Source organism: Galeopterus variegatus, unplaced genomic scaffold (assembly GCF_000696425.1).
Source record: "Galeopterus variegatus unplaced genomic scaffold, G_variegatus-3.0.2 Scaffold5802, whole genome shotgun sequence".
Taxonomy (NCBI): Eukaryota; Metazoa; Chordata; class Mammalia; order Dermoptera; family Cynocephalidae; genus Galeopterus; species Galeopterus variegatus.
Window position 1 is genome coordinate 68,451 of NW_007731913.1, and position 24,748 is coordinate 93,198.

Consider the following 24,748-nt stretch of genomic DNA (forward strand, 5'->3'; position numbering starts at 1 on the left):
TACACTGTGCCTTCTCTGCTCTGGATGCTGGGGCTACCTCAGAGGACAAAACAGACAAAAATTCCCTGCCTACATTATATTGGGGGATTCAGACAATGAAAAATATATCCAAATAAAATGTATTGTAAGTTAAATAGCAATAATCATAAGAAAGAAAGAAAGACAGGGAAGGGGGATACTACATGGCAAAATTAAAGGGTGAAATTTTAAATAGAGTCTCCAAGAAAGGCTTCAGTGAGAAGGTAACTTTAGAGAGAAGACTTGAAGGAAATGAATAAAGAATCCACATGGATTCTGTGAGAAGAGCATTTCAGGCAGATGGAACAGACTATACAAAGACTCTGAAATGAAGAAGGAGACATTACAACTGATACAGTAGAAATACAAAGGATCATAAGAGACTGCTATGACCAACTTTATGAAAACCAACTGTAAAACCTAGCAGAAATGGATAAATTTCTGGACACATACAACTTACCAAGGTTGAATCATGAAAAACTAGAAAACCTAAACAGATCAATGATGAGTAATGAGATTGAAGCAGTAATAAAAGCTCCCAACAACCACAACAAAAAACCCTGTAGGACCAGATGGCTCACTGCCAAATTCTACCAAACTTTTAAAGAAGAACTAATAACAATTCTTCTCGAACTCTTCCAAAAAAGTGAAGAGCAGGGAATACTTGCAAACTCATTCTGTAAGGCCAAAATTAACCTTATACCAAAACTGGAAAAAGATAAAACAAAAAAAGAAAACTAAAGGCCAATATTCCCAATGAACACAGAAACAAAGATCCTCAACAAAATACTAGCAAAGAGAATCCAACAACACATTAAGGGCCGGCCTGGTGGCACACTGCTACAGTGCGCCGCTTGGGAGCGCGGCAGCGCTCCCGCCAAGGGTTCGGATCCCATGTACAGACCAGCCGCTCACTGGCTGAGCGAGGTGCGGGCGCAACGCCGAGGGTTGCGATCCCGTTGCCGGTCCCGGTCCGGTACAGGCGCAACACTGAGGGTTGCGATCCGTTGCCGGTCACGAAAAAAGACAAAAAAAAAAAAAAGATCATTCAACCATGATCAAGTGGAATTAATCCCAGGGATGAAAGGATGGTTCAACATATGCAAATCAATAAACATGATACATCATGTCAACAGAATGAAGGAAAAACCCATATGATCATTTCAATAGATGCAGAAAAACATTTGATAAAATCTAATGCACTTCATGATAAAAAGAAAACAAAACAACAAACTAGGTATAGAAGGAATGTACCGCAATGCAATAAAGGCCATCTACAACAAACCCACAGGTAATAAAATACTGAATAGATAAAAATTGGAGGCTTTCCCTCTAAGATCTGGAATAAGGCAATGATGCCCACTTTCCCCACTCTTATTCAACATAGTATTGGAAGTTTCAGCCAGCACAACACAGCAAGAGAAAGTGACAAAGAGCATCTAAATCAGAAAGGAGGGAGTCAAACCATCCCTAACTTCTGACACAATCCTATCCATAGAAAACCCTAAAGACTCCACCAAAAAATTACTGGAACTAATTAAGGAATTCAGTAAGGTGCTAGGATACAAAATCAGCACACAAAAGTCAATAGCTTTCCTATACACCAATAACAAAATAGCCAAAGAAGAAATCAAGAAAACAATCCCATTTACAATAGCTACCAAAAAAAAATGAAATACCTAGGAGCTAATTTAATCAATGAGGTGAAAGTCCTGTCAATGAAAACTATAAAACATTGGTGAAGAAAATTAAAGATGACACAAATAAATGGAAAGATATCCCATGTTCATGGGTTGGAAGCATTAACATTATCAAAATGTCCATATTACCCAAAGCTATCTAAACATTAAAAATAATCCCTATCGAAATACCAATGACATTCTTCACAGAAATGGAAAAAAAAAATTTGTAAAGTTTTATGGAACCACAAAAGACCCTATTACAGATAAAACAATCTTGAACAAAAAGAACAAAGTTGGAGGCATCACACTTCCTGACTTCAAAATATAATATAAAGCTATAGTAACCAAAACAGCATGGTACTAGCATAAAAATAAGCAAATAGTCCAACAGAACAGAATAGGGAGCTCAGAAACAAGCCCACACACTTACAGCCAACTGATTTTCAACAAAGGTGCCAATAATATACATTGGGGAAAGGACATCCTCTTCAATAAATTGTTCTGGGAAAACTGGATATCCATATGCAGAAGATTGAAAGTAGACCCCTGTCTCTCACCATACACACACACAAAAAAAACTCAAAATGGATTAAATACCTACATTTAAGACCTCAAACCATGAAACTATGAAAATACTAGAAGAAAACCTAAGGGAAATTATACACGGAATGGGAGTGGACAGTGCGTTTTTGAACAAGACCACAAATGCACAGGTAACTAAAGCAAAAATATACAAATGAGACTATATCAAACTAAAATCTTTCACACAGCAAACTAAAAAGCTTCTGAAACTATCAACTAAATGAAGAGACAACCTACAAAATGGGAGAAAGTGTTTGCAAACTACACATCAGACAAGGGCTAATATCCAGAATACATAACAAACTCAAACAAGTCAACAGCAAAAAGACCTCCAAAAACCAAAAAACAAACAAAATAACTCATTTAAAAAATGGGCAAAGGACCTGAACAGACATTTCTCAAAAGAAGATATACAAATGGCCAACAAGCACATGAAAAAATGCACAACATCACTAATGATCAGGGAAATGCAAATAAAACCACAATGAGATATCATTTCACTCCAGTTAGAATGGCTATTATCAACAAGACAGAAAATAACAAATGCTATTGATGATGTAGAGAAAAAGGAACTCTCCTACATTATTGGTGGAATGTAAACTGGTACAGCCTTTTTGGCAAACAGTATGGAGATTCCTCAGAGACCTAAAAATTGATCTACTTTATGATCTAGCTATCCCACTACTGGGTATATACACAAAGGAAATGAAATTAATACATTAAAAAGACACCTGTGCTCCCATGTTCATGCAATGCTATCTATTATCAGCAGCCAAGAGATGGAATCAACCTAAATGCCCATCAACAGATGAATAGATAAAAAAGCCTGTGGTGTATATGTATAAAATGGAAAACTATTCAGCTATAGAAAGAAATGATATCCTATCATTTGCAGCAACATGGATGGAACTGGAAACCATCATGTTAAGTGAAGTAAATCAGGCACAGAAAGACAAATACTGCATGTGTGGAATCTAAAAGAAAAAAAAGTGGTCCTCATAGAAGAGTAATGGTCACCAGAGGCTGCGAGGAGAGGGGATTGGTGGGGAGGAGAATGGGTGGGCTAATGGGTACAAAACTATGCTATCTACCCTAAGTAAATCATTGTGCAGTACATACATGTATTGAAACAACACACTGTACCCCACAAAAATAAATATAAATAAAATTTAAAACAATAAAATAAAACCCAACTTCACGTTATTTTTGCTGTTCATTTGTATTTCTCCACACATTACTACTGCTCTGCATCCTTCATGCACATGCAACTTCCATCTTGGATCATTTTTCTTTTGCCTGAAGTACATTCTTTAGACTTTTCTCTAGTGACAGTCTGTTGCTGACAAAAATCTTAGTTTTGGTGTGTCTAAAAATGTCTTTTTTCACTCCCATGCTAAAAAGATATTTTCATTGGGTATAGAATGGTGGTAGTTATTTTCTTCCATTATCACAGGAGTCAGCAAATTTTTTCTATAAATGAAGATAGTAAATGTGTTAGGCTTTGCAGACCATGTGGTCTCTGTCACAACTACTTAACACTGCCATTGTAGTGCTGACCCCTGCTGTACACTGAAGGTATCACTCCACTATTTCTTTCTTACATTATTGCAAGAAGGAAGTCAGCTGTTAGTCTAATTGAAATTCCTTTGAAGTAATTTGTTTTTTCTCTCTGGCTGCTTTCAAAAGTTTTTCTTAATCTTTTGATCTCAAAAATTTCATTTTAGTAAGTCTACGTGTGTATATCATCATTTAATGTATCCTGCTTGGAATTCACTGGACCTCTCAAATCTGTAAATTCATGTCCTTAATCTGTTCTGGAAAATTTCCAGTCAACATCTTTTGAAGTATTGTCTCTGCCCCACTCTCTCTCATCTCTGGGACTCCAACCAAACATGTTAGATCTTAGCACTGTATTATTTATGTCTCTTACTCTCCCTTCCATATTTCCTTCCTTTTTGCTTCTCTAAGCTACATTCTGGATAACTTCTTCTGATCTATCCTCCAGTTTATTAATTCTCTCTTTGGCTGTGTCCAATCTTCTGTCAGACATGTTTATTTACCTTATATTTGTCAGCATATTTGGGTCTTTCCCCCTTCTGTTGTTTTTTTAAATGGTTCCTATTCTCCATAAATATTTTAGATTTGTCATTTATTTATTAAAACATAGGACAGTTGTTTTAACTTTTGGTAATTACCAGAAACAAGTCTTTCCATATTTAAATTTAAGTTTCTTTTGGGCAGAAATCATTGAACTTTGTAATCCATCTAAAATTATTGCCAGCAATATAAATGGCTTCTAATTCTGACCTTTGAGGGTCATTCCATTAGTTTTTCTAACAATATAATTGAGATAGACATTTGTTTTTACCCTGCATTAATTCCTCTCCCTTTGTCTCTCACTGAACCATATTTTCCTTAATAGAACCACCCATGACCCCAAACTCAGTCCACATTTGGGTGAGCTGACTCTACACAGGGTTTAAGAGTAGGCACGTGACTTAGGCTTGGCCAATCAGAGCTTAGATCCTCCCTGATCATAATGATTGGCCCAGAGGTAGACAGGTGACCCAAGTTAGTCCAATGTCTAATTTCAGGACATTTTTTTCTAGCTGGTTTCTTTCCATCAGGGTCACAAAGAGGATAGAAATATAAGCTGGAGCTGCAGGAGGCTCTCCTGACACCACAAGGGGAAGGTCTGCATGGAAATAGAGGCAGCAGAGAGGAAACAGATCCAAGAAATGCACAAAAACAAGGCCTAGTGGCATAGTGGGAGCTCTTGGATTTGGGCCCACTCCACAACCTTTCAGTTACAAGCAAAAAACAAAGAAATATCTCTTTGCTATTTAGGACTTTTAAATTGGGTATGTTTTCAGTTTCAATCTATTGATTCCTGACTAGTAGAGTATCATTATGCAGCACTCTCTGCCCCTCATTTCTGTCAATCAATGATGATAAAAACATTATCTAAAAATTGCTTATCAAGAAATTACCATCTAGCATACCTTCTCTGTTTGAATCAGCAACATTTTGTAACTGGGAGAAAAGATCAAATGTTCCACAGGCTGTTCAAACTCAAGGAAATTTTCTACTTTGTAACTTGAATCTTTAATAGTAAAAGAATACACGATGCCATCCTAGAGATGAAAAACAATGAGATAAATGCAGAAAATCAGTCTCCATCAATGCATAGCATTCTTTCCTCATCAGATAAGCTAAGACTTATGATTACCATCTCCTGTTTATTTGGAATCATCATCTGTGTTTACATTATCTAGAATACACTGTCCTCCCATATTTATTTAGGCAACTTTTATCCATGTTCCCTGGGAAAGCTTCAGTTTTTTCTCTTTTGTGACACATTTTTCAATTACCTAAAATTTTAGTGATCTCTTCTTCCTTTGGTTCTCTAGTATCTATATTCTTACCACATTCTTCACTGTACAGGAGGTGGGAAAAATGGGGCAGAGCTTGTGTGGCTTGTGTACAGCAGTCTCCTTACTTCAGAGGACACTAGGTCTAATGCATGCTCTTTAATCATTATTATGTGCATTTCTTATCTCCTTAAGCGACCAAGGTGTTTCTTTTATTTCCTTTGTATTCTCTTTGCCCGTTCCTCACACAATGCTAGAACATGGCAGGTATCTGATAAAAATGGGTGGGTTTGTTAGTTGGTTGTAAATAGATTTAGGTTAATTTTCTCTCAAGAGGAATTTGTGTTATTTTTACCATAGGTAAGTGGGTTTGGGAAAATTCATCCATTATTTTCTATATTAGACCCCATTATAACTTAGAGTGGGCATTTGTGAGGTGGCAGGGCTCAGATGCATGGGACCTGGGGTTGGGGGACAAGCAAGGGGCCTTCTCTAAGCTCGTCATCATTCTCCATCCTTCACCAGAGCAAATGCTGTAATCATTCCTTTAAAGTAGGTTAAAAGAAACATGGAGAGTGGCCTTGAAGAGAACAAGAGTCATAAAAGGCCACAAATGCAGACTAAGTATAGGGGGGAGGAGGGGGTGGTCCACTGCAAGGTTGAGGAAGGGAATTACGAGCTGAGTGTAGGTGAATGAGCTCCAGATGGCTTCTCACTGGTGGAACTACATAGCTCACCCTGAGGTCATTGCCTAGCTGCCCTGAGGGTCTGGAGATGTGATCTGTGGCAATGGAAAGACAATGCTAACAGTGGACTCTGGACAGCTATAGCTAGACCTGAGACTTTAGTATAGGTCAATTCCAAACCTTAGGGTTTATTCCAACACCATGGAAAAACACCGTCTGATCCCATTTCATACTTACTAAGGCTGTGTGTTCTAATAAATGAGAGCAAGGACTTTGGAGGTTGACACCCTTGGGTACAAGCCCTAGCTCTCCCACTTACTTGCTGGTGAATGCTATAAGACTTGGTTCTTCCATCTGTATAAGGAGGGTAATAGTTCCTACTTAATAAGGTTTTGGTGAGGACCAATAAGATAATACAAGTAAAGCACTTAGCATGGTGGCTGATACAAAGTAAGCGTAAGTCAACAGAGGCTATTAATACTAATTCTAATATCAATAACAACAACATGATACATGTAAGCTAAATGGGACGCACAAAAGGTTCCAAATTCGTGTCTGACAACATAATATATTAAGTGCAGAAATGGGCATGGAATTGGGTTACAGGTGTTTTTCACTGGGAGACAGCAATAGGTTTTCATGTTCTATTTTTGTTTATTTGCAACGAAATAGGTATATGGTAGCTAACTATACTGTTCTATTTTTGTAAATATTTGAAACTCTTCATAAAATTTTTTATAATAGTATCCAAAGAGGAAACAATTTTAATTAATAATCTGACAAAAACTGACATCCCAAAATATGGCTCATAATAGAATGGAAATTATGTATTTTCTTGAAAGCAATTAATTTTGAAGAAAAAATACATTACAATTCCAGAAGCAAGCACACCCTCCTTCTGATATACCAAGGTGACCGGACTGATAAGGTTTCCTCTGTCTTTTGAAAAAGAAAAACAAGATAAAGTAGGTGACACATAAATAAAAGTGCAAGGTAACAATGAATAATAAAAGTTGCTTAATAATGATTGCTTATGTAAATTACACAAGTTGTTCTTAAGTTTTATATCATCAGACCGATGTAACCAACATTACAGAATTATATAGTAAATATATTTTAGTTTTTAGGAAAGCATTTCAGAGGTTTTAAGAATCTGGGGCAGGGGACAACCAAAACTATCTTATTGTCAAGGTGTACACTTAAGATTTGTACATTTTATGGTATGCAGATTTGTACCTCAGTAAATAAAGCACAGTCAACAAAAAGGAAGTGAAAAGAAAAACTGTTCTATGAGTACATTTATCATTAATAAAATATTGTCCTTGGGGGAAAATAACAAAAGCATATTACCTTTTTATGTAGACAAACCACAAGAGCTACAAAATCACAGGCTCAGATGGCATCCATCAAATTATTTGTTCACTGCATACCATGTGCCTGACATTTTGCTAGATGCTAGGAAGCATACTCCTTTCCTTCAAAGATATCATCTCCCAGAAGACCCTTCTTTTCGAATCCAGCTGCCACTAAAGTCCACATTCTTCTGACTCCTGGCCCAGTCTAGATGCTTGCTGCCTACAGCCACTCACTTCTAGGACCATTCTTTCCTGAATTGTGGATAATCTGCCCAAGCACAATTCCAATTGGGGTACATCCCCATTCAGGATGTTTGAAGTGTGCCCACTGTCAGCTGAATTAAGTACAAACACCTTAGCAGGACATGACTGGCTAGATATGGGGTGGATGTCCCTTTGTTCCCCTCTACTCTTTTGTAACACTTGATGCTCCAGACAAACTGCACCACTTATTTCTCAGCCTTCCCCATGCCTTCTTGTCCATGCAGATACCACTGCCAGAAGTTCCACCTACCCACATCTCTCCTTGTGAATCTGTTCTTCAAGGGCCAGTTCAAATTCAATCTTCAAAATGACTTAACTTGGACCGTTTCCCTCATCTCAGTCCCGATAGTACCTTGTGAAGCTCTTTCTTAATAAGATCGCCTTAACCTCCCCGGCTGTAATTATTTGTCTACTTGTCTTATCCTCTCTCATAAAGTCTAAGTCCCTTGAGGATAGGAATTATGATACTATGTACTTGTTATCTAGGTAACCTCTAAGGCACCTTGCTTAGTGTCTTCCACATTGTAAAAGCTTGATATATATGTATTTGAAAGCATATGTAATATACTGTGACAATCATAAGAAATAGTATGCAGGAAGGAAATAATGAGCAATACAAGACTACATATGATTAAGTTCCAAATTTTGTAAAATACATTGGAAGTGTGATTGGAATTTGGACCTGAGAAACATGGTTTTATAATTCATTTTACAACCACAAAGAGGTGCCAAGTTACTCTGTAATGATATCTGGGATTAGACTTTGGAGCCAAAGACTGAGTAATATTCAATTCCTGACTTCAAAGAGTTGATGACTAGTGGGAAAAACAGACATGCACATGGGTCATTGTAATAGCAAAGGATGGGGCCTAACACAAGAGTGAGTCTATTGGAATCCTAGACAGAAGCACCTAATTTTGCCTGAAGGTTGGGGCAAGGAGAGGGAAGGTTCCAAGAAGGAGGAGGATTTCACCAAGTAAACAAGGAAGAGTGAGTGATCCAAACAAAGGTAACTACCAACACCAGCTGACGGAATTTGGAGAGAGCATGGGAAAGATGAGAAAGTTTAAAAAGCTCATGTGGGAAGACCTGAAACTGGAAAGACAGGCCGGAAAGAGGCTTACTTTTAGAGCGCTACTCAGATGGAACTTTAGACGCTAGATTAGAGAGAGGAGCAAGCCTGGTAGGTGCAGTAACACTAAAGGGAAGAGGAGTGGGCAGGAAAGTCAAACCTGATGGCCTCAGCTTTATCAGTGAAGTGTGGGTCAGAGAATGAGAGAGGGAGTTAATGAGGGGCATCAGAGTTGGAGTAAACTTGATGGAGGTGGCGGTATTTGAGCTGGGCCCTGGGAGATTCAGAGTGGGAAAGTGGCAAGGGAATAATCTAGGAGGCATGCCTGTGACACAATGGGAAGAAGTGACTGGCTAGATCAGAAAGTTCATACTGGGGAGTAGTAGGAAATAATACTAATGGAGCAGGTGGGATCAGATGGGAGGGGAGTTGAAATCAAGGGAGAGCAGTCCTTGAGTTGTGTGTTGAAAATGGTCTTCAAAAAGGACAGTTTTTAAAATTTAATTTAATTTTTTATTTTTTTTCCTTTTTGTCTTTTTTCGTGTCCGGCAACGGGTCGCAACCCTCGGTGCTGCGCCCGCACCTTGCTCAGCCAGTGAGTGGGAACCGGTCTGTATGTGGGATCTGAACCCTCGGCGGGAGCGCCGCCGCACTCCCAAGCAGCGCACTGTAGCAGTGCGCCACCGGGCCAGCCCCAAAAAGGACAGTTTGGTAGGACCAGCTGTCTGGTTTGTGTCAGATGTACATTAAGGTCAATGAAGTCAGTCCTAAGATTTTTAGAGAAATCAAGGCATGATATAATCAGAGCAATTGTAATAGAGTGCATTGGACAGGTTTGGGGAGCTTGCCCTGACCAGGATCCCTCTTCAAAGAGTCTGCACCTAGCCCCCAGTGGGTGGACATTGGCTCCTGTGATGTAGGCCCAACCCTAGCCACAGCTGATAGGACCAGGAATGGACACTAGATCTAAGGGAAATAGATAGGTTCTCTTTGAAAATCTGATCAAGCACAAAGGTAACTTTCAAGATTGCTTTTGGACTTAAAAGAGATGGTTGTCATGGAGAAAGGGGTTGTGAGGGATGGGAGACAGGAAAGGACATGATTATTAGCTGACTAGGTAGAATGGGCATATGTATACGAAAGGATACAGCAAAGTAGCTAAGAACTTGGACTCCGAGGTCTTATGACCTGGGTTCAAGTGTTAGCTTGATAGTTTATGTGAATTTGGACATGTTTCTTAACTCCATCTGCATTATAAAGATGTATCTCCTTATAATGCTGTTTTGAGAATCACATGAAATATGCATTTAGAGTGATGGCAGAATGCCAAGAGCATAGTAAGACTCAATAAACATTAGCTAGCTGTAAGGAATATGTGCAGGACTTGGTAACTAACCAGAAGATAAAGGAGGAGGAAGATTAGAAGATGTCTCTAAGAAAGGGAAAAATAGGTAACAAAACATCCATCTTCAAGTGTGTGCAAAACCAACACCCATGGCTACACTTCCGGGAATATGAAGCAGAGAAGTTTCTCACCCATTGGTGGTGCCTCTTCTATCTTACTAAGCACGGTCACTTTCAAGGTCTCTCCGTTAATCATTAAAAGAGGACCCTCTTCACAGCCAACATACAGGTCACTTGCAGGAGTCCAGCAATGCATAGTCGGGTGGAGCAAAGGATATAGATCATCTTTTGGCTTCAGGAAAGGAATGGAAACCTTGTGTTAAAACAACAATCATGGCCAAGAGCCAGAGAAATACCCATCCGAACAATTGCCAAAAAGAAGCCAGTGAATATGATCATAGATAAATTCATTGTCTTGCCATTTGCCAAGAGCTAAGTGAACTTTTTCCTCACTCCTTTTTTCTCTCTTCATTTTAATGCATTAAGAAAAAATAAGGTGTTCCTGCCAACACATTCAGAGTTCCTAGTGACACAGATTCTCATAAAAGTTTTGAGTAACAACTTCTAAACCGTTTCTTAGTGGACTTTTTTGGTATCTTAGATCTAAGAAAGCCATTGCCTAGCTAAAATCGCCATTGGGGGACATTCCTCTCTCCTGGTTCTTCAGGGGCACAAATGTGATTTTCCTTGAGCTGCCATGGAGAGGGTGACCTGTGTCTTGTGCATATTAGCTTTCATGGGGAATGGGAAGAGGACCTTTTGCCTAATTCTGTTGGCCTTTCTAATTTGGTTCATAAAACATCCTACATGACTGATTCAATGGAAAGAGAAATGCACAAAATCTGTGGACCTAGAAGAAAAGCTGACTTTGGGGACCAGAAACAATATGGATGAAGGGTCTAAAGCACGTTTTCTGCAAAGTACCAGACAGAGGATATTTTAGGTTTTGTAGACCACATAGGTCTGTGTCGCATATTTTTTTTCTTTTTTTTTAACAACCCTTAAAAAATGTAAAAAGTTTCTTGAGCTTGGGCCATAAAAAGCAGGTCATAGTGGGTAGATCTCCACCTTAGATGATAATACTTCAGTGCTGTGTCCCTGCACCCTTAAACACTCGTACCCAGCCTGGAGAGGCTGCTCCTTTTTCTGACAGAACAGAGCAGGCCTCCTTGTAAGCCTAGGACCATCTGCTCTCCTTCCTGGAGGTCAAGGTAGCTATGATAGCACTAATTAAGATTCTGAATTCAGGATACTATAATATGGCACTGCCTCTCTCTATTTAAACCAATCAAACATACTAGCTTACATTTATGTATTTATTTATTTATTAAAAGTATAATGTTTAGTGCTGTGTAAGTTTTTATTATGCTAAACTATAGTTAGAATTGCACTTGCTACAACATGATGTCTTTTCTTTAAGCATCCTTAGACCCATAGAATACAGAAAACATTTTTAATAAGCTACTGGCCAAATTAACAGAATTCTTAAATTCCTTAAGAGCTCTATGTTTATTTCATTCTTTGGCACAGGTGAAACATTTATTGGGCACTTGCTACATTCCAGATACTTTTCTAGGCACAGGGGTGTAGCAATGAACAAAACAGACAAAAAAGTTCCTGCCCTCATGAAGCTTACATCCTGGTCAAGGGAAAGAGAAACTAAAAATAAGTTAAGAAGTTAAATTCATAGAACATCTTGTGTTGAAAGTGCTGTGAAGAAAAATAAAGTGGGGTAAGTTGGACTAGGTTTCACAGGTGGGGAATATTGTGAACCTACATAAATAGCCATTTTTGGGCCGGCCTGGTGGCGCACTGGAGAGTGCACCGCTTGGGAGCGCGGTGGCGCTCCCGCCGAGGGTTTGGGTCCCCTGTGGAGACCGGTCCCCGCTCACTGGCTGAGCATGGTGCGGGCGCAGCGCTGGGGGTTGCGATCCCATTGCTGGTCGTGGTACGGGGCGCGACACCGAGGGTTGCGATCCCATTACCGGTCAGGAAAAAAGACAAAAGACAAAAATAAATAAATAAATAAAATAAATAGCCATTTTTCTATTCAAACCTCCCTTATGAATGCAAGAAGCCTGAAAGAAAATAATCTAAGTGATTCATTTTCATAAATGACTTATCTGAGGGTGTTTTAACTAATTCAGGCCCAGCCCAAAAGTTGTTTGATTGGTCCTGCCCACTGCTGGAAGGTTGCTGAACACATAGAGCTCTCCTTGAGGAGGTAATTAGTTACTAGCTCTTACTGTTTACTTGAACAGATAAAGCTCTCCTTGAGATGGTAATGAGTTACTAGCCCTTTATTGTTTTCTTCATTTCCTGGTGTCTCTTTTCACAGGGTTTCAGCAGGCCTTTTTTGCAGACTTGTCCTGAGCCCTCAGACAAATTTCTTACAAGGGGTAATAAATCCGGGTAATAAATTTTAGATGCCATCTGGGATGATTGTGCACCCTGTAGTACTCTCAGCCAAATGAGGAAGCAGAGGGTGGGACTTTTGTGTATTAGGGAATAAATGGCTTGCTACAGCCCTTTTTCATGGGCCTCCCTTTCAGACACCCGAATCTTATAAGGCCATAATTAAAGTCTCGCTTCACTGGACCTCGTGTCTCTGTCCATCCTTTGGCATTGGATGGGTGAGGGCATTTCTCACATTGCCTTTCTAATAAATACTAAATTGTTTGAATAATATATTATATATTGCTCTGCTAATTTACAAAAGGTTTGTAGATTCAAGGTAGTGGCAAGGATGGCTCTGCCAAAGTAACTATTTCTACTAGATTCTCACCTGATACAATTTGTTGTATGACTAATATTTCAATAAATATTTAAAATATTGGGTGTTGGTTATATAACAAGTCCTAAGGTATCCCTCCTCTCAATAGGATAATCACCTATTGAGGGAAAAAGTAGAATCGACAAATAGAGTCAGAAAAGATGATAGGTTATAATAGAAGGTTGTTCAATGTTTCTCATTGATGAGAAAGTAATGTGTTCTTGGTAGAGTGAAGGGAATGGAGAGAGACAAATGATCATTTGGAATGGACCTTAAAATGTGACTCAGGCACTTTCATCATGATAATTGTTTTAAAAGTATAGATTGACTTTAATTGTATGATTGGTTTATTTTATACCCTCATTGCTTAGGATAGTTAGAAAATAAATACTTGAGCAACCATCTGGTCACCCAGTGGACCAAAAAAAGGTAAAACCACTAAAAAGGATTAAACTGCTGCTGATTAATGACATTTCTGTGGTGTCTGACTGAGATTTGACTCATAGGGAAAAGAGTTATTCACTGAATCATCATTATTTTAAAGTTTATTGAGTTATCTTGATGACATCTAAGCTGAGATGATAAATCACAAGAAGGCAGACACTTATCTAGTATGGTAACAGGCTCAAAATCTGAAAAAACAAAAACAACGAAACAGGCGGGACATCACGTAGGCCACGCAGGTGCACAGCAGGCAGCTGTGATGGCACTGCCCTGCACCCTGAACAGTTCACCTGCAGTCAGGGAACCTATGGAAAGTCTCCATTTTGGATTCTTAGTATTCCCTCTGAAGATATTGCAAGAAACTTAATGAAACGGGCAGTGTGTGCTGAGTTCCATTTCTGCATTCAGACTCTACATATAAAATAAAGATTCACACATTTAATGAAACATTGACACAAGAAGAAAATGTCAAATGAATAGATGCACTTGAATTCCTGCCATTTGAAGGAAAGGTGAATTTAAATAATCCACAACATATACTCTCTATTTTGGAGTATTATCGTTTGGACACAAACTGCATTCCTGAGAATTCTCACAATATTTATTTTGATAGATGGAGATTCCTGTGAAGTGTAAGAGGCTTGTTAGAAAAAGTGTCCAGAGAGGAGGTGGTGTACCTGGAAACATTAAAACAAGACCTGTCGGGAAATCTGGACTGCTTTTTTAATAAAACAGAAAAAAGGCAGAGTGCTGTGATAGTTGAGGGATTTCAATTGTGAAGGTAACCAATGTAGGTCTACCACTCTGAAAATAAATGCAACTACTATACAGCAGTTCTGCCCACTCCCTTGAGGCTATAAGTGGATTGCAGATGGACAGAGAGAGCATATTGAATCATATACTGTCAAAAAGAGACACTATCTTGGAAATAAAAGAATGGATGCTGGTTTATCATTCACCATGGCCAACCATGGAAAAGTGAAAGAAAATGATAATATCTTTGATCTGTTTGTTGGAACAGGTGGCCTCTTGACACCATCTGCTCTTTTTTGTGCAGAGACATAGACTACAACATAGTTCATGGCTTGGGGAAAGGCTAGTTGGAAAAATCAGAAATGGAGAGGACCAGATGAAAACATTCGGGCAAATCTTCATCAATATGGTTTAGAGAAGTATTACCTTGATGTCCTGGTTTAAGATGCACCTAAACCTACCTGGAGGAAGGGCATTCATTTTGATGCAATCATAACTGATCATCTGTATGGAATCAGAGAATCTACAAGAAGAACAGGTTCACAGAAGGAAATACCAAAAGGGATAGAAAAATGTCCGGAAAGCTACACTCCAGTTTCCTTGAGTTATCATTCACAGTGATATGTTTTTTGACCTGTTAAACTTTGCAGCTGAGACCTTCATACTAGATGGAAAACTAGTCTATTGGTTACCAGTATATATACCAGAATACACTGAAGAGATGGTGCCCTGGCACCCATGCCTGAAACTCATTAGCACCCGTGAGCAGAAGCTTTCCACTCACACATCAAAGCGCTTGATCACAATGGAAAAGGTGAAGAAATTTGAGAACCAGAACCAGTATTCACATCTGCTAAGTGATCATTTTCTGCCATATCAAGGTCATAATTCCTTCTGTGAGAAATACTTTAGTGGCATAACAAAAATAATTGCCAAGGAAGAAAAATCTAGCCAGGAGTGAAAATTAAGATTTTTGACAATGAAGAAAGAATGAGAATTTGACATCTGGATGTGAACTTCCATGTATGATCCAGAAAACGTGTACTGTTTTAAAATTTTCAGTATAAAAAAATTAACACTACAAAGTAAACTGAACAATCCCTTTCAAATTATCTTTGTTTTATAGTCTATTTTATTGTATGTGTTATGAAGTCTGTTGAACCTCATTTAATTTATATTTGTACTTTCAAGTATTAATATTGAATCAAACAAAACAACAAAAAACAAAACAAAACCCCACCTATCTGCTTCAATTCTGAAAATTCTGAGTTTTAAAAGAAAAGGTGTAGAAAGAAAGAAAGAAAGAAAGAAAGAAAGAAAGAAAGAAAGAAAGAAAGAAAGAAAGAAAGAAAGAAAGAAAGAAAGAAAGAAGGAAAAGGTGTCAATGATGTTCTAAAATATTTGTTGATAATACTACCTCCTTTTTCAGTCCTCTGGAATCATAAATCAAACATTTTGATCACTTGAAAACCAAACATGAAAAACTGGAGCCCAGCTTTACTCTGCTTTAGAAAATGTAAAAATCCAAATATGTTTCTGAATATTTGAGTTTACAATAGAGATTCCTATTTAGCAACTTCTGTTTTTTTTTTTTTTTTTTAAAGTTAGGTGGCAAAAGGAAACTGGATACTTGAGATTAAATTCGTTATCTTGGATCCAATTTCTTCCCAGATAACATCTGCTTTTGATTTTCCCCATGTGACATCAGGATACGTTTCTAATGCCCTAAATAAGTTGTGTAATGTGACTCAGACCTATTTAAAGGCCTGTGTGTGCCCTTCTAGTGTTAGCCACAAGAAAGATAGTGAGACTATTTAATGTTTGTAATTTTGTAAAATTCCACAGCTTGCCAATTTTTAAGACTCTTAAATAGATCAAATCATTACTGATTTCTTTGCCATTGGTACCCAGGTCACAAAAAATGACAGTCAAAGGAAGGAATGGAACCAAGACATTTGAGATCTACTTTTGCTTATGCTTTCACTCATTGTACAGACATTAATTAATGTTTTAGCCATTCTCTTCACCTTATTTAGCTATAAAATGAAAAAGTAAACTACTGGGAAAATTAATTTGTATAATGCAAAGTATGTGACTTTATTAATATCCCCTGTATGATTTAGAGATGTCAAACCATAACATTAAATTTCTGCCTTCAGAAAATGGTTAAAATGCACTGAATGCAAAAGTCCTAGAAAATAAAGATGTATATATATTATGAGCATTTTAAAAAATAACTCCACATTTAAGTATTTAAAGAAGTCATTTCATAGCAGCATTTTTCAAATGACAAGGACAATTGCCTGAATTTTAAATGTTTTTTGTAGGGTACATCATGTTGGTGTAAAATGTTTGCACCACGCTCAGCCAGCGAGCGAACCGGCCATCCCTATATAAGATCCGAACCCGAGGCCTTGGCACTACCAGCGCTGCACTCTCCTGAGTGAGCCATGGGGCAGGCCCATGTTGGTGTAAAATGTGAAAGATGAGGTCTCTTGCAGAAATTTACCTCAGAAAAAGATTTGAGATAGTTGAAATTTGAGGGTTCTAGGCTCTAAGTACTAAACATAGAAACATTCTTTCAAATTGCAGTTCTTGGTGGCTGACCTATTTATTATTACTTTGCTGCCCCACTGTGGCTGAGTGTAGTTAGATTTCCAAAGCTAAGACCTGTGCTACAAAAGAAATCGGTCATTTTCTGTAATTTAAAAAAGTGAATCACTGTCATTCATTAGAGGAAATACTAAGGACATGCAATCTTTGCTTGCCACAGAGATTTTTTTTTAATCAACTGATTCTCACACTGAATTATTTTTAACATTCATAGCTTAATTCTCTGCAGAAGTCAAAAACATTTGGGAAACTCTGCCTTGTCTATCTTCTGCCTGGAACTTAACACAATTATCAGCATAACACCGGTAGGAGAGGCTTGGAAGAGTGAAGCTTCTTAACTTCATCCCAAAGGCCTTGCATATGCTATCCTTGTCTCCTGCCTCCCTCGTGTACATCACCCTGCACCTCACATTCCCCTCATTTATCTATGGATCTTTTTTCAGTTCCTCAAACATACCAAGTTCTCTTCTTCCCCCAGGGCCTTTGCACATGTGGTTCTTTCCACCAGAAACACTCTTTTCCCTGCTTGTAACATGAATAATGCTTCCTGGTCCTTCAAGTCTCAGCTTAAGTGTCATTTCCCCAAAGGCCTTCCTTGAGCACCATGTTAATCTCTTCCTTGCTTCCTCCACCCACATTTATTCCGTTATAGCAACGATCAAATTTTGCCATAATTTAATGTATTTTTACTTTTGTTGCTGTTCTCTCTCTGACAACACAGACTCCATGAAGTTTATGCCTGGTTGGTCACCACGTGAGTCCTATTGCCTAAAACACTGTCTGCTGCATAGAAGGAATTTGATAAGTATCTGTTGAGTGAATTAATGAATGAATGAGTGTGTAACTGTTAACTAATGCTCCCTTTTGAAACTTTCTTTGACTGTTTTCTATGGCCTCGTTTTTCTCTGCTGGATTTGCTCCTACTTCTATGGCTGTGCTGTCTCCGACTCCTCGTTCTCCTCCCGACTTCAGGCAGTCAGCTTCCCCTTGGGTTCTCTCTTCTTCCCTGGCACCCTTCCTCTCTCTGCTCATCACACCCCCTTCTCTCTGCTCCCACTCTGCTATCTGTGAATGACACTGACACCTGTGTCTCCAGCCCTGACTTCTCCTTACTGACACTAGGTCCACTTTGCTAATTTCCACCCAGCATCTCCACCTGGATGTCCTCCCTGCACCCCAAATTCAAAATGTCAAAAAGTGAAATCACATCTGGGTTCCATTTCTGTTAGCAGAGCTATCATCTTCCCAGTTATCAAACTCAAAACTCCAGTGTCTTTGTCTTTTGTGGTTTCCATAGCTAACCTGTATCAAAAACCAGGATGATCCTCTCTATCCTGCATATCTCATGGGATGCTTATGACAATAAAATGAGATCACACTTCCTAGACCTCATCCCATTAGGCAAACAGAAAGAGGTGCCAGGTAATTACCCTGAAAGTTTCTGCCTCTTCACCTACTAGCCCGGCAATGGCTGACAGTGGCATCACAGGACCATAAATGGGATCCTTGGGCAACGAGGGGGGGAAAATTACATCTGTTTCATTAAAAAATGTCCCATCTTCTAGAGGCAGTTGTATCAACCTGTAGAAAAAAGAGACATCAGAACAGTCAGATTAACAGAGACTAATCACTAATGCAACCACTGAGTATCAGCAGTAAGCGAGGTGGGGAGGTACTATAAAAAGATAAAAGCCAAATGGTAGATTTAACAATATACATCATAAAAGGACAAGCTATGCAAAGTTATAAATTAAGTATATAGGGATTATCAAAATTTTTCAAATATGTAAAGCAAGAATTGAATATTTGAATACTGATGGTGATCAGGAAGGTGATATGTGGCTGGTGGGGATTTGGAAAATAGGAAAGTGTTTGTCCCTTGTAAAGGTGGCAGATGCCGCTCAAATCCAGCCTAGAGAGTTGTTGATGTGAGAAATCTGGTTCTAAAATTTCAAGAGAATACCATAATCTGGATATTTATGAGAAATCTCTCAAATCTTAAATGTTGGCAACTAATTCAAGTAAAAAACACTGTGGGCCAAAATAAACATATATGTAAGCTATATTCAGCTAACTTTGTAGCCTCTGATATCAAGCATTTATTTTCAAATTTACCATATATCTACTTTTAACACATAATTTGGTTATAAAGGTGAGTTTGATGAATTCATGGCCTCATGCATTAAATTTTAAACTTCCTTGGTTTAAATTTTATGAACGATAAATAATTTTGAAAGGTGATCACATAAAAACAGTACTTCCTACTCTTATGTAAAGCTTAAGTGTTCTCAGGCCCTGCTTGTTTTATGAAACAGGACAATCCACCCATTTTTTTCCCCACTTTATTTGCTTATAGAAAAAAATCACAACTCAACATTCAGAAGTACAGTAGAATATCCAGGGGAAGCAAAGGGAGAAAAAGGAGTGACAAATTTCTTGTTTGCCCTGACAATAATCAGATAGAGCTAGGCACTTTCTTAAAAGGTATGGTGTTGTCAACTCTGACTAGAGACTGAATTGGCTACTCAATGGGTTCTTGTAAAAATGAAACCAAGACATAAAGAGTGCCAAGCAGAAAGAAGTACCTCTCACAGAGCTCTCCATTTTGAAAACTTTATTTACTAGCTTTACATTTCTCTCAAGGCGATTTTTCAAAAATTGCAATATCAAGGGTATGCATGACCAACATCTCTTGGTCTTTGACTTGGTGGAGTATGCTAAAAATGGTCAGCTAAGTGGCACCTGGAGTCTTTGAACTTTTTCTCAACAAAGGCACCCATTATCACCAACTATCACTGGGGCATTTGTCATAGAATTTCTCTTTGAGCCAGTTCTATTTAAACAGGTAACTCCCATGACTCCACTATACTCAACTACCTTTCTGTTTATGGGTAATGTGATTGAATGTATAATCCGTACACTTTCTATATCTAACAGTTTCTTCTTTTTGAGATTTCAGTAGATCATCAAAGTAATAGGAGCAAAAAGTCATAACCATCATTTTTATACAATAGGTATGCTTTGAAATAGTAAGAGCAAATCAAATTTTGGAAAATTAAACCATGTTGGGAAAAGCTCTCAGAGGACTTGATATTTAAAAGAAACTCATTGAGAAATCAAGTCATAGAGAATCCTTTTGAAATGCAAACAACCACTCCAAGGTAATCATGTGTGTAGAAAGATGTCATAACTCAAGATAAGCCATATGTGTATGTGTATGTATAAAGCCACTTAATTCATCAAATTGACTGAATCACATTACATAAATGCAAATGAAGGCCACCACTTTGTTGCTGTGTCATAACAAAGCATCCTACTTTGATTTGAAATGATGCTCCTGGTTACTTCTTTCAATGGTCCACACGCTCACTGTACTTGAACTTGATAAGCATAGCTGGTGCCAGTTCATGGGGTTAAAAGACATCTGGTTCATGTCCATACCAGGCTGTGATTTCTTGCACAAAATGACATTTGATTCCCAGTTCCTTAGAGGAAGATAGTATTTGATGAAAAAAATAATGTATTTAAATTTCACATCTTGAGAACATTTATCTAATTATTTTGAAACAAGTTACATGAATTGAGACATAATTTATGGTACAATTCATATAATATATGACATTAATGACAAATTTATAAATAATTATGCTTATCATTATGCTGCATCCTTCTAAGAAAATAAAATAACTATATATTTAAAAAATATAACACTGTCATATGCTATATCAAGGCTATTTTATTCTTTTTATTAAATTTGAATTGAACCCAGTCAAACCTAGAAAATGGAATATATCATCCCATTTGCTGAAAAACAGGGGCAGGTATCTAAATCTCTAAGTATTACGTATGAGTAATCCATGTGGACCTGGGCGCACTGTAATCATCGATACCAATTAATCATTTACTGAGTTTTAAAAAATCAAAGTGGTAGTATTTTACAATAGATTCATTCATTTACCCATTTGAGAGAATGTCCTGAACCCCTGTCATGAACAAGGTCCTTTGCTAGATGAAAGGAAAGAAAAATAAATAAAAGTGAGCTATGCCCCCTACGAGGAGCAGTACTGCATTCAGAGTTGTGACTGGGAAACGGGAACTAGTATTGACAGAGCTCGCCTCGTCTTCAGCTCCCTCCTCCTCACACTATCCCCATCACAGGTGCGCCATTCATCCCATCAACCCCTCTCTTGCTGTTCTCTCTGGTTCCCTTGGTCCCTTGACTTTCTGCCTCAGATACCTGGCAAAAACTGTCAACCTGGATGGATACAACTGAAAGCTTGGGCTGCTAGGGACATAGTAACAAAGATCACAGGACCATGTGTGTCAGTGACACTACAGATTCACAGTGACTGTCCCAACAGGCCCTTGATACCACCTCCAATCCCGCTCTGTTTCTGCAGTCAGTTCTCTCTCCTGTTCTCCAGAGTGGCCGTTTTTAATATTCTGCACTCTCCTGAAGCCTCTAACCCCTCCATCTCCTTCTTGATCTTAGTAAATGGCCATGATTCCCAGGAAGAAAATAGAGGCCATCAGCTGAGAATTCCCCCAAATTGCTGCTGTCAAGGTGAACTCCCTCTTAGGGTGTCTCCTCCTCTCGTTACAGTGGAAGGCATGTCCTTCCTCCTACCTAAGGCTGATTTCACCACCTTTGCTCTGGAGCCTACAGGTGTTGCCTTCTTAGGAATATTAGTTTATTCGTAATTCCTTCTCTTCTGCATCTTCAGACCCTCCCTCTCCCCTGACTCGTTCTTGTCAACACCTAAGTGCTCATCTATATCACCTTTTAAAAAAAGCCTTTCCGTAACCTCACCCTTCCAGGTCTCTCTCCTTCCCATTGGAGCCAAGCTTGAGCGAGCTGTAAACGCTCTGCCTCTGCTTCCTCCCTCTCTCCCCTCATCCCAGGGTATCTGCATCCTGTCAGCAACATTGCGTTGATACAGCTCTCTCCAAGATCCACATTTATCTGCCTATACCCTAAATCCAACAGGCACTTCTCAGTCCTTATTTGACTTCACCTCTGCAGGATTTGATGATGCTCACCACACCCGCCTTCTGGAATCACCCCTGGACCCTCTGTCACATGCTTCTTAGGGGACACCTCGAATCCTCTCAACCTCAATTGTGTCTGGGGCCTTGGCCACCTCTTCTGCCTAGCTTACTCTTTGGTTGTCTGACTGTGTGTGGGTGTGACTGATTTCAGGTGGGTACACCCTACCTGGGCCTCCTTTCACACCTGCTTCATATGCCCTGGCTTCCCTTTAGCCCTGGCCATAAGATGCAGGAGGTCACAATAAATGTGAAAGTGCAGAGGAGTTAACACCCCACGCTATGAAGCTTTGATCGACGGGATGCAGGAGTTGATGGGTAAGTTCTTGTCTGCTCCTCTCCCCTCCCCTGTCCATGCCTGAGGACTATCCATATTCACAGGAGTTCATACAGCCACTCTGAACACCCCCTTCTAGATGGAGCAATCAATGGCACTTGGAGTCCACTGGTGGCTGGCAAAGCAATACACCCTCATATTGGCTCTGCTCTTTCCCTGCCTCCTTCCCTGGGATCACGCTCCCTGTTCGGGAAAGGTTCCTGAGCTTTTGCCTCAGACTCTGTTTTCCGTGGAGCCCAGGCTGAGGCATATTCTGCACCCTCCCCACCTGTTCCGCCTCCTTCCATGGCTCCTCCTCCTGAGTCTGCTATGCAGGTTCCTCTTTGTTCAGTCCTTTCCACTGGTGTTCCTCTAGGTTCATCCTAGGTTTCTCCTTAGGTGTTCTTATCTACTTTTAGCACTTTGATTGTCAGTTTGATTTAACTACTCCCAAATGTTGATCTCCAGCCCTCTCTCCTGAGCTCCTAGATGTCTGTGGCAGAGGCATATCTGGTCTCCATTTCTCCCTCTGAGTAACAGAACCCCTGGTTGTCGGCCAGGCACATGGTCACCACAGTGAGGACCGTATTTCCCAGCATGTCTTGTAGCTACACTTGGCTTGTGGCTGAACTGGCCAATGGGATGTAAGCGGCAGTGGTGCGTGCAACTTCCACGCTGTGTATTTCAACAGGTTTGTGCTGTCCCCTCCTCCTTCCCCTTCCCACTGGCTTCCTGAAATACAAGGGTGGAGCACCATTTTACACTAGAGGTGAGGGCAACACCCTAGGAATGGCAGAGCAAGATAGTGGGGACTGCCTGCTGGCACAGAGGAGCCACCATACCACCCATGGGCTGCTCGTATCCAGACTACTGCATGTGAAAGAAATAAACTTCTGTTGGCAATTTGGGTTTCTGTGACAGCAACTGACCCTAAACCCTAATGGATATATCATCTGCCAGCTAGACATGTAAATATCCTTAATCCAGGGTGCCCCCAACTCAGCTTCCTCCACTGCCTCCTGACTTCCCTCCTCCCATGTCCTCAATATATTTTTGAATAGCACCACAATGTCTCCAAGTTGTCCAAGTCACAACTCTGGGTATAGCTCTCAACCCCTCCCTCTCCGTCGACACCATACCCAATATTCAGTCAGTCGCCAAGTTCCATGGTTCTACCCACTAAAGTCTTCCACACAGGGCCACTTCTCTCTGACCCTACACCCACCCATCCTTGCCACAGTTATCTCCTGCCTGGACCACCACAGTCTCCTAATTGATGTTTGTGCCTTGTTTCCCCTAACATACCTTCCACAATACAGTTGGAAGTTGTCATCTTAAATGCAGATACGATCATGTCACATCCCTGCTTAAAACCCTTTAATAGCTTCCCACTGCCTTTAGGATAAAAGGTGTGCCCATCAGCATGGCTTATATGTAGGGTGAGGATCTTTCCCAGTATGCCCAGGAGAAACTCCAGTTTAAGCCTGTTGTTCTGTATTAATTATTAATAATCATCCCTGTCACTCTCAAAAGTATCCTAATTTGGACAATAAACTATGTGGTCACCTCCTAATAAGGCTGCTCATGAGCTGGCCTTAGGCTGTCCCCCCAGGCTTGCTTCTCTCATGGCTAATCTCTTACTCCCACCGTATGATCTTTCAGTTAAAACCTGTCATGTTTCCTCTGACCTCATGGCCTTTGTATGTGCCATTCCCTGCTTGGGATCCTCTTCCTTCACTTCACAAAGCTGATCCCTACACATCCTTTAGGTATTGCTGTGGGTTGAATTGTGTGTCTCCCTCTACCCCAAAATTCATATGTTGATGTCCTAACCCCCAGTTCTTCAGAATGTGACCTTATTTAGAAATAGGGTATTATAGAAGTAATCAAGTTAAAATGAGGTCATTAGGGTGGGCCTTAATCCAATATGACTGGTGTCCTTTCAGAAGGGGACATTTGGAGACAGACACACACATAGGGAGAACGCTATGTGAAGATGAAGGCAGAGATCTGGGTGATGCTTTTATAAGCTGAGGAACACCAAGCTTGCCAGCAAACCAGCAGAAGCTGGTGAGAGGCATGGAACAGATCCTCTCTCACAGCTCTCAGAAGGAACCAACACTGCTGCCACCTTGATCTTAGAATTCTAGCCTCCAGAACTGGGAGATGATACAAGCACATTTCTGTTGTTTGAGCTACTTAGTTTGTGGTACATTGTTATGGCAGGCCTAGAAAACTAACACAGGTATCAAGTTAAATGTTATCTCCCCTGCCCAGGAAGCCTTCCCTGATCACCCCGCTCCACTCTCAGACTAGATGAGGTGTCCCTACTACATGTTCCCACTGTACCTTAGATCACTGGAAGCTGT

At 39.6% G+C, this 24,748-nt stretch overlaps 1 protein-coding gene and 1 pseudogene across 4 annotated transcripts in view; one reads left to right on the forward strand and one right to left on the reverse strand.

Moving 5' to 3' along the window:
• The window catches only part of LOC103605421 (WD repeat-containing protein 96-like), a 121,436-nt gene that overhangs the window by 68,335 nt on the left and 28,353 nt on the right, over positions 1–24,748 (reverse strand). For all 4 annotated transcript variants that reach the window (XM_008590006.1, XM_008590003.1, XM_008590004.1 and 1 more), the window contains exons 3-7: positions 20,335–20,502; positions 18,448–18,598; positions 10,567–10,726; positions 7,211–7,278; positions 5,285–5,416 (exon numbers count right to left, since the gene is read on the reverse strand). In XM_008590006.1, the coding sequence (XP_008588228.1) occupies positions 5,285–5,416; positions 7,211–7,278; positions 10,567–10,726; positions 18,448–18,598; positions 20,335–20,456 (633 nt within the window). In that variant the 5' untranslated portion in view covers positions 20,457–20,502. The remainder of the gene's footprint in view (positions 1–5,284; positions 5,417–7,210; positions 7,279–10,566; positions 10,727–18,447; positions 18,599–20,334; positions 20,503–24,748) is intronic.
• Positions 11,321–15,398, forward strand: LOC103605423 (annotated as a pseudogene).